At 36.7% G+C, this 10258-nt stretch overlaps 1 protein-coding gene across 2 annotated transcripts; it reads left to right on the top strand.

The window, feature by feature from the left end:
• Positions 1-200: 200 nt before the first annotated feature.
• On the top strand, positions 201-9581 carry kcnj19b (potassium inwardly rectifying channel subfamily J member 19b). 2 transcript variants are annotated; one of them, XR_006161329.1, is made up of 4 exons: positions 201-1193; positions 4538-4754; positions 8545-9236; positions 9287-9581. XR_006161329.1 is itself a non-coding variant. In XM_042767411.1 (3 exons), exons 1-3 carry the CDS (start codon positions 528-530, stop codon positions 9180-9182), a joined length of 1521 nt encoding a protein of 506 aa, XP_042623345.1. In that variant the 5' UTR covers positions 202-527; the 3' UTR covers positions 9183-9581. The 2 variants fall into 2 exon arrangements, 1 of the variants encoding a protein (XP_042623345.1); XM_042767411.1 differs by having other exon boundaries at positions 202-1193; positions 8545-9581.
• Positions 9582-10258: the final 677 nt, after the last annotated feature.

Raw genomic sequence — 10258 nt, 5'->3', positions numbered from 1 at the left:
GCGTCTTCATCCGTATATATGCACTCAGCAGATGGCACTGTAATGCCAGTATTTTACAGCAGACAAACGTGCTCAAAAGAAACGACCCCTTTCTCCTCACACTACTACTGCTGCTCAGTTATTTGAGCACACACACAAGCACATTTGCGCATCCTCTGCCTCTCTGCCTCTCTCTGTCTCTCTCTCTCTCTCTCTCTCTCTCAGCGTAAAAGCAGAAGAAACGCGCCTCAGTTCAGATTCGGTATCGCGTTGGCAGATAATCTACACTACACATCTCTAAACTGAGAGAAGTTGCGAGAAGGACACGCGAGAACTTGCTTTATTTTTACTAAATTACTATTTTTTATTTTTTTATTTTCACATCCATACATTTTAATAATTTGCGGATAACATAAATAATCTTAACTGAAAGGCTGCAAGAGTGTGAAGTTGTCGATCTATGGAGCGCTAGCTACGTCGAACGTTTGGATACACACCAGCGCGAAACTTAAGACATCCTTTTACCTGACAATTGTGGCTCGCGCATCATGTCTACGATCAGGCGAAAATTCGGCGAAGACTATCAGGTGGTTAACACCAACCGGGCCATGTCCTTTTCTGCCCCAGCCAAAAGAAAACGCCAGAGGTTCGTGGAGAAAAACGGGCGCTGCAATGTCCAGCACGGTAACCTTGGCGGTGAGACCAGTAGGTACATCTCCGACCTCTTCACCACGCTCGTGGACCTCAAGTGGCGCTGGAACCTACTTATTTTCCTTTTAACGTACACAGTCGCGTGGCTCATCATGGCATCTATGTGGTGGATCATCGCGTACATCCGCGGGGACCTCGGCCACGGCCACGACGAATCGTACACGCCGTGCGTCGCCAACGTTTACAACTTTCCGTCCGCTTTCCTGTTCTTCATCGAGACTGAGGCGACTATAGGCTACGGGTACCGATACATAACGGAGAAGTGCCCGGAGGGCATCATACTTTTCCTATTCCAGTCGCTGCTGGGGTCGATCGTGGACGCCTTTCTCATCGGCTGTATGTTCATTAAGATGTCTCAGCCCAAGAAACGCGCAGAGACCCTCATGTTCAGCCAGGACGCGGTCATCTCACAACGGGACGGGAAGCTCTGCCTCATGTTTAGGGTCGGAAATCTCAGGAATAGCCACATGGTGTCGGCGCAGATCAGGTGCAAGCTCATCAAGGTAGGGCTTTCTGTAGAAAATACTTTTACTAAACTGTCAGTAGAGGCCGTGTGGATGGTGTGGTGTGTGTGTGTGTGTTTGCGCACAGGTTTTAAGAGCACAAAGGCGCATCTCGCAACAATGTTGTAGGGAAAATATAAATAAATTAATTTTTCGTAGTTAACGGATCCTCTCGGTGAAGAACAATGTTGGATGTTTTGATGCCTCACGTGACATATGGGGAGGGGAGCTTGTATTGATTTTAAACAGAGCTCGCCATACTGTAAAATTGGCCAGTGCCTGTTTGCACCGATCTCAGCAAGTCTCTAATTTGCATAGAGATCTTGTTTGCTCTCAGAACAAAGAGCAATGACGTGTATAAATGAACTGGGCACATTCCCCTGACTATATGGATTCCCCATGGAAAGCCTTGTGGTAAGAGTATGCTTGGACCCAAAGTACATTTCCTTCGGTTCGATATAAACTGTCACTAAGCTCTTGGAGCCTGAGTTTAGATATGAGCAGAGTGTTATATCTTCAGCTCAGTTCAGCTCAAAAAATCAAACAGTAGAAGAGAAACACTTTGTAAGGTCCAAGGTCACATTGCATAAAAATCGAAAGGGCAAAAATGTCCCTATATTGTTTAAAATTTCATACCATCGTAAGGAATTCAAGCAAATCCCATGTCCAAGCAAATACATGTATTATTTCATTAAAGTTATATCCCCTACCCAGGTCATCTTTCAGCAGTAATTGGTTTAAATACAACACATATAAGCAAAAGTAAAATAAACAAAACAATTATAAAATATATGGCAGAAAATACAAATACATAATAATCTGAACTGGAAAACAGCAAACTATGTTTTTCAGTAAAAATATCTAAGCATCATTAAAAAATAAAATAAAAAATTTGCTCTAGAAAATGCATGGCATTACAATATTACATATTGTTTTCAAGAATATCTTGAATTATTATTGATTTATTTTTTTTACCCTATTGACAAATTGACAAAATAGGTTTATGCAATTCTTTTTTACACTGGGCAACTACATAAGGCAGAAATCACCAGTGCTTTCCCAGTGAGAATAATATAAGTGTGAGAGAACATATGGGGAAAGGGCAAAGAAAATGAGCTCCAGGATTTGTGATAAGAAATACGCAAGTCATGGGACTGATCAGAGCGGAAAGGAGTAGAAACACAGAAGGCAGCTGTTGGGGTGGGAGGTTGTGTTCTGAGCAAAGAAGAGCATAATTGACACATGGCTCTCACCACACCACAGTAGGCGCAATGCAGTGAGCACGGGATGACGGATGGTTGACTTCATAAGCACCTTCTTCCCTTCTGTTTTGCCCTTTGCTCGTTACTATCCTGTTCAGAACTCTAGAAAAAAACAGCAGCCCATCTATTATTGCTCAGAGCAGCCTGCAGCGTAAGCACGCTGTCCTGCCTCTGAAATTTACAGTCTCTTTTGCTTTCCTTTACTGTTTACTATGGCTAATGCCTGATAAGTGTTTATACTATACAGTGTTTTTACTGGCCCAAGCTGTCTTTTAAATATCCAAAAAAGATAATGATGAACATTTTAAAAATTAAACTTCTATAACAATCATTGAAATTTGCAACTAAATGTTCTCCCCAGGTCAAAAACGTTAATTTGAGGTGAATGCTATGCACAAAAAAAAAAGTAAAAAAGAAAAACATCTCCTGCACTCATCTGTCTAAACTGGAAACTACATGCTGTACTTTATATGCTTTGACGTGTTTTTTTGTACAGTTATTATAAGGAAAATCATGTGGGCTTTTGTATGCAAAGACAATAGCACCCCTAGAGTTTTGTGGTTAGAATGGAAGGGCTTTCTATATCTCACTCAGGCTGAGGGACACATGGGTCACCTGGTACTTCAGGCTGGGTACCAGCTGTGAGGAACAAACAGAATATTTGTCTCATATATAAATATAAATATATATATATATATATATATATATATATATATATATATATATATATATATATATATATATATATATATATATATTAATTACAAAAATAGCTAAATATTAAAATTGAATTTACAAGCAAAAGCAAAAGGTACATTGATGACATTCTGACATGAGATGTGCTTTGGGTTCACACGCATATGCTTGAGCAAAAGTCAGGGATGTCTCAGATGTCTCTCCACTACCTTTATCACACAGGCAGATGACACATCTTGTGTTCCCCTTTGAAGGTTTTGCACTTGTGTTTTATAATTCCCTTAAAATAAGAACATTTGTGTATTTGTGTGTGTGACAGTGGCACTGCTCCTATACTTGTGAAAACTCTCACTCTTTCCCTGGGAACACCACCGTGATTGGTGCTCTCAGTCTGTTCACCATCTGTGGCATTCGGCACAGGCAGCCAACCCCGCTGACTTCACTGCCAATCTCTAATGTTAATATGGAAACACAAGGCTATGTGTAAAGGTAGATTAACAACCTGTGCTTGTTGACTGAAGATGCCCTTTAAAAGATTTTGTTATGCGTGCAGACATCTGTTCATATTAGATAAAAAATAAAGGGAGTTATATGTCATGTAATTCTGACCCCTGCTCTGTCTGTGGGTGGGTAGTTGACACACTACAGAACACAGCTGTCACTGTCATATTATAGCGTACTTGAACTAAAACTCTTTTTTAAATGTAAATTAGCATATTGATGTCATTTTAAAATAGTAGTTTAAAGTAAAATAGTTTATTTTTTCATAATATTAATACACCATTTAAACAATTTTATTTATAAGAGACATTTGCCGGTCTTAAGATGGTCTCCCAACGTGGCCAAACTGTGCAGCCATATGGTCTCCTGACCAGGGGTTAGAGTTAAAATGAAAAGTGCCCACAGATAATCTAAAACTGACAAATAGACCAGTCTGACCAGCTTAAGAGACCAGTTAATATATGTAAAATATCTTAGGCTGATTTAAGATGTTTTTAACAAGGTAATAAGCGATTCAGGTACCTGGATTGTAGATGTTATACAATCCCAGTAATGTATGCTACATCCTGCACAACCCAACATTCAGAATAATCCTTAAAGAACTGGGCAATTGTATCAAGCTAATTTTGTTCAGTACCACTTTTTTGGGGCGTGTTAGTGTTGTTACCTTATTTCCATAAACAGCACAGGCAGCATGTGCAAATAAACATTACTATCAGCACAATTAATTTTTAGTTCACCCTTGAGCACCACAGGCTGAGATCTTTATCTGAAAAATCCTCTGAGGTGAATGTCGAGATTTAAAGTAGCACTACAAATTCCAGTATATGAAAGAGAAATTGTGAATTTGCCTTAACCGATTATCTCACCCTGTGTTTGCTTTAGTCTCGTCAAACCCCTGAGGGAGAGTTTCTACCGCTGGATCAGCGGGAATTGGATGTGGGATTTGGAACGGGTGCTGACCAACTCTTTCTTGTCTCACCCCTAACAATATGTCATGAGATCAATTCCAATAGCCCCTTTTTCGACCTGTCTCAGCGCTCCCTCATGAATGAGCAGTTTGAGATTGTCGTCATCCTAGAAGGCATTGTAGAAACTACAGGTTAGTATTGTACATTATCCCAAAGTGTTAATACATTAAAAAAAATAAATAAATAAATAAATGTGTTGATAAGGAACTATATCCTCAATTTCTTTTGGCTTGGTCTGTTTAACCCCACAATGTTGCCTCTGGTTAACAAGCTCATTTTTTTTTTCTTCACTTTGCAAGCAGATTATGCATATAAGATGGCAATAACATTATTAATAATGCAATGACAACACGTTTTCTCGATCACAATATATCCTGGTGGTGTGGCATCATACATTTTTGCTCCAGGAAACTCCCTGCAGGAAAACTTTTTTTTTTAGTCATTCATCAAATATGGTTTTTATTTGTTAGTGAGTTTACTACATCTTAAAATATGTGGAGTAATGTGAATAATTTGTATGAAATAATTTGTATAATTTACATGCACAACAATATACTGGTAAGTATCAAAAGTCTTTAAAATTGGGGTAATGAGGAAACTCTAGGTTGATTAGTTTATATATATATATATTAGTACTGTCAATCGATTAAAAAAAAACGAATCACACATTTTTTTCTAAAATTAATCGCACTTAACATTAAAGTTTTTAAAAATACTTTTACACTGCAATAATTTCACATTAAATCTTCAATTTAATGTACAAACAACATAAAGACAGTATATTTGTAATATTTGTATTATGGCATCTTTTTTATGACTGAAGGTCAGTATGTACTAATGATACACTGATACTAATACCACAGATGTCTCTATGAAATTGTCCCCCAACCCCCCACCCCCCACCAATATTTAACCATTGACTGGCCATTTAACATTACAGTATAACTGAGAGCTATCAGTTTTAACATTTATTAGACTACTCAAAATAACTTCTAATTTATGTGAACTTAATATTTTTTCACATAAACCCATTATGATAAAAGTCATATTTAGCTACATGTGCACTTCAGCAAGTAGAAAATATACAGAAATTAAATAAAGTTATCAAACATGTTAAAATGTTAAATTAAATATAGATTTATTCTAAAAGCTATACAAAAATATTGATTTCCTCTTTTTTTCTTTTTTGTTGGATTAACAGACATCACAGCAACTGGGTTATTAGATTTTTTAGCTGCTATTACTTTAAGAGCTGCTTCTGCTGAACATGACGTGGATCTGACATGTATCTCTTTACCTATTTCTATTGCTTTGATGAGATAGAGGGGGTTCTAGACCACAGTAACTGGGGGGTGGGCAGGCAGGGGCCACTTGCTCTCAATTTTAAAAATCATTTCAACCTATTTTCGGTTTCATTCATTTAGTCATTTTTCACCATGTCATGTATCACTGCAATCTCTAGAAGTAAGCTATAACAATTTAAACTTGAATGTTTCATCATGTTTCATTTATACGACAAATAATTTTGTATTGTAGTGTCGGGGAGTCATGCACTCATTATTTTTGTGGGGGCAAGAGTCGGGGGAGTCACATGCTTGTCATGTGATACACAGCAGCCACGATAGCACTTTACTGTATAACTGATATAGGGTTATGTTTTATTAATTTTTTTCCTTTTAATTTGAAATATTCCCAAACGTGTTAACTATATCATGAAATATCTTGATTCTCAAATATGTGCAAGTAAATGCAATTAGCACCTTTATATATTATGTTAGTTGATCTATAATGAGCGATGGGCAAAGTAGCATAATAGTGTAATCTATTAACTACTCATAAAAATCCGTCTTTTTACTTAAGTACCAGATATGAGTGTCATGCCATAAAATATTTTTAATAAGTCTGACTTTGTATTTAATGTGAATTTAATAAAAACATTGTAAGTTACTAATTATAACACTTTCATGGTACAGAAAGAGAGGAAAGAACATTTACATTATCAAAAACATTATCACTAACTTCAGTCTAGCCAGAGTTCAAGCACTCTCAAAAACTCCCATTAAATCACTGAAGCTGTTTACACTGTGAAATGAATATCTTACTTACATTCTTATACACATCTGCACTTTGCTGTTTCAGATGAAAGAATTCGCCAGCAGTGTTGCCAACTAATAACAAGGTCGATTTTTTGCTAAGTTGATAAATGATGTTGTGATGTCATTGCACAATGACGTCATTACATAATCACAACGCAAAATTGTGTCACAACATCAAATCTCAGCAAAAAAAAATATTTTTATGTTAATTTAGATTTGTTCATAAAATAATATTAATTCAGAATATAATATTAAATTAAATATTGAACTATTTTTAAATACAACATTGAATTATTGAACACTTGCACATTTTTGAAGATTACAATTTAAGATTTTATTAGCTAGTAAACTTGTAAAACTATACATTCTGAACAATTCTAGTTTTAAGCAGTGTATTAGTAGTTAGGATGCTACACTTTAAGAAAAGTCTGTAATAATAGGGCAGAATCTACTATGTTAATTCACAGATATTCACAGGCTTTTTTACCTGCATTTTAAATTATGCATTATATTTTGTTCTTTCGGGTTACAGGGTTACATCGGACAGTGGATACTGGATAATATCCTGGAAAATTACTAGTACCTTTTCCATTTTCAAGATATTTTTCTTACAGTGTACTAACTGATCAACAATTGCAGGTACAAGATACTAACAAGGTGTATCATAAATTAACAATTATTCAATTATTATTATCAAATTGAACAACTGCAAATAGCAGCTAATTTAATTAATGTTATGTTAGTACTGCTAGGCATCTTTGGTTTCCTCTTTTTGTGTAATTTAGATGGGAAATGAGTGCCTTTTTATTGTTTGAGTCACTTATAAAAAGTTGCTAAACGTTGCCAAATAAATGAAAAATATATCTAATTTGTTGCTAGGTGCTTTTGTAAGAAAATGTTGCTAGAGTAGTCTGTAAAGTTGCTAAATTTAACAACAAAATTGCAAAGTTGGCAACACTGTATCGCCAGAGAGCAGAAATCAGTCAGCGAGCATGTGCACTGAACAAAACACCAGCGTTTCAGCGATGAGTCATCTGAACACCTCTGACTGGTCATTGCATTCATAAGCTCAACACAATTATGTTTGATTGGTTTTAATATGCAGTGCTGTAAAAAAATCATGTCTGGCTCTGCGCCAGTCAGCACAGATTTGAATTTAGCAGCTGGTAATTACTTTTATTAACTTTTTATCATTACTGCCACCCACAGGACAAACTGCGCATTGCACCCAAAACTGTTTGGTGTGATACAATTCCACATTTAGGGGGGCCAGAGGGGAACTGCCCCCTAGAACTGCCCCTGGCTTTGATATGAAAAGATACAGGCTACAGCACACGCTGGCACATTTTTGCATGCAGTTGAATTCAATTGCGTGCACTATAAGCGCAGTTGCTTTTCTACGCTTGTTTGAGCTTGCATGTTGCAGAGGTGAAGTTGGAACGCGTGTCTGAAAAGACTCCCATTTTATGTGGTCGTGAAGACGATCTGAGTCTAAATAAATGCAATTCTTATCAATAAAAAAGGAGACAGAAGCAGCAGTTGTGATAAATATTTTTAACACCTTAAACTGAAAAAAAAAATAATTGCCTGTGTTAACGGGCTAATTTTGACAGCACTAATATATATTAAATATTTCAATTACTAAATAAAAATAATAAAATGATACATAATTTTTTTTTTTTTTTAATTCTTTTGAATTTAATCAAGCATCGAGCGTTCTGACTTTGGAAGGTCTTTAAATTTATTTCCTTGTTCAAAAGCTTGTATTATATTCATATATTCTCTTTATTTTCTTTCTAATATGAATCTATGGCTTCCCTTTCAGGCATGACGTGTCAGGCACGAACATCTTACACAGAGGATGAAGTTTTGTGGGGTCACCGCTTCCTACCTGTTATGTCACTGGAGGAGGGATTTTTCAGGGTGGACTACTCTCAGTTCCACAACACGTTTGAGGTGCCCACTCCTCCATACAGTGTGAAAGAGCAAGATGAAAAATCCTCCCTGCCCTCCCCTGGTCCTGTACTCTCCCCCAAATTGCTTGAGGGTCGTAGTCGCAGAGATCGCATCTTCTCTTTAGATGGGGTTCCTCACACCGATGAACCCGGGTCCAAATTACCCAGTAAGCTCCAGCGTATGAGCTCCAATAATGGAAAAGATGTCCTCAAAACTGGAAGCAAGCAGCCACCGGAAAAGGCCTCCAGCACGGGTGACCTGCCCCTCAGGGTGCAGCGACTCGGGTCCCTCGTGGGTCAAACAGAAGTGGAAAATCAGCTCCAGCTCAAACCTCTTAAGCTGGGTTCAGAGGCCCACACCCAGTCAGCAGGAGAACTAGAGCATCACAGACTGGTCCCAATACCTGCTCCAGTCCTAGGGCCGAGCCTTAATCCATTGCCTGCATCCAGTGGACGACCAGAGGACAACCTCCCCCCAAAATTACGCAGAATGAATGCAGACCACTGAATGGGTCTTTATTTCTTACACAGAGATGAACATTGAGGCTTAGAAGGTAGAGAGAATTCTCAATATCATTTAATATGGAATAATATTTATTTAAAAATTATTATAATGTGATTCTTCTTCTCTATGCCTATGGAAGAGCCACGTCCCTTCAATTAAACTCACTGCTTTGCCCTCAGTAATATTAGTATTGTAGATTTTCTGAATTCAATTTGAATTCAAATATGCTTCAGCTATTTTTAAATGATTAAGCAACTTTATAGTATGAACACAAAATATCAAGTGCATTTATTTATACAGCAAAAGTTATTTATCAAGTATTTATGTAGAGGAACATTTACTAATGTACAGGCTTTAAATGTGTAAGGCTTTTCGTCATATTTCTGTAAGCTATATATATATATATATATATATATATATATATATATATATATATATATATATATATATATACTTTAAAATTCATATTTATTGGCACCAGTGTTATAAAAAATATTTATATGTGAACGGAAAGAATTTTATTTCTTTGTCAAAACATTTTTTCTTCATTTGAGAACATTTTCAAATGTTTCTCATATTGTTCCATTGGAAGACATTGTGCAAAGATGAAAATTACTGTGCATTTGAATCAACAGTTCTGACTATTTTAATAATTTGATTATTCATTTCTACAAAACAGTGCAATAAAATAACTTCAAAAGCATTATTTCGTTGTTCCTGACTGGCATCTACAAGTATGTCAGTTATAGTGCCCAGACAAGCAAACTAAGGAATTAAACATTTAGCATGTAATTGAACCTTTCAGTCAGGGTACATGTATTTGCATTAGGTCCCATCTATGTTTAGGTCCAGAGACCTGTGCATCCTCCACAGCTAACACTTATTAATATCTCCTTGGAAACCTTGTGATCTTTACCTCAGGCAGTGGGCGGAAATGAAAGTAATTGAATTTGCCTCCAAGAAAGAATAACTCATGGACATTCCATAAACTGCCATTACTCTTAATTAGATGCATGGAGGTTCTTTTAAATTGTTCATTACCCATGCAATTCATTTTTAAGGAAACACAGCAGTGGCCG

The sequence above is a fragment of the Cyprinus carpio genome, chromosome A12 (assembly GCF_018340385.1).
Source record: "Cyprinus carpio isolate SPL01 chromosome A12, ASM1834038v1, whole genome shotgun sequence".
In the NCBI taxonomy this organism is placed as follows: domain Eukaryota; kingdom Metazoa; phylum Chordata; class Actinopteri; order Cypriniformes; family Cyprinidae; genus Cyprinus; species Cyprinus carpio.
This window is presented reverse-complemented; position numbering and strand designations above follow the sequence as displayed.

What these genes read in the sequence shown, in the direction of transcription:
- kcnj19b (XM_042767411.1), top strand. Translation starts at nt 528, where the DNA reads ATGTCTACGATCAGGCGAAAATTCGGCGAAGACTATCAGGTGGTTAAC. An exon ending in TCAGGTGCAAGCTCATCAAG is followed by an intron (nt 1,194 to 4,537) that starts GTAGGGCTTTCT and finishes TGTTTGCTTTAG; the next exon opens with TCTCGTCAAACCCCTGAGGG. An exon ending in AGGCATTGTAGAAACTACAG is followed by an intron (nt 4,755 to 8,544) that starts GTTAGTATTGTA and finishes CTTCCCTTTCAG; the next exon opens with GCATGACGTGTCAGGCACGA.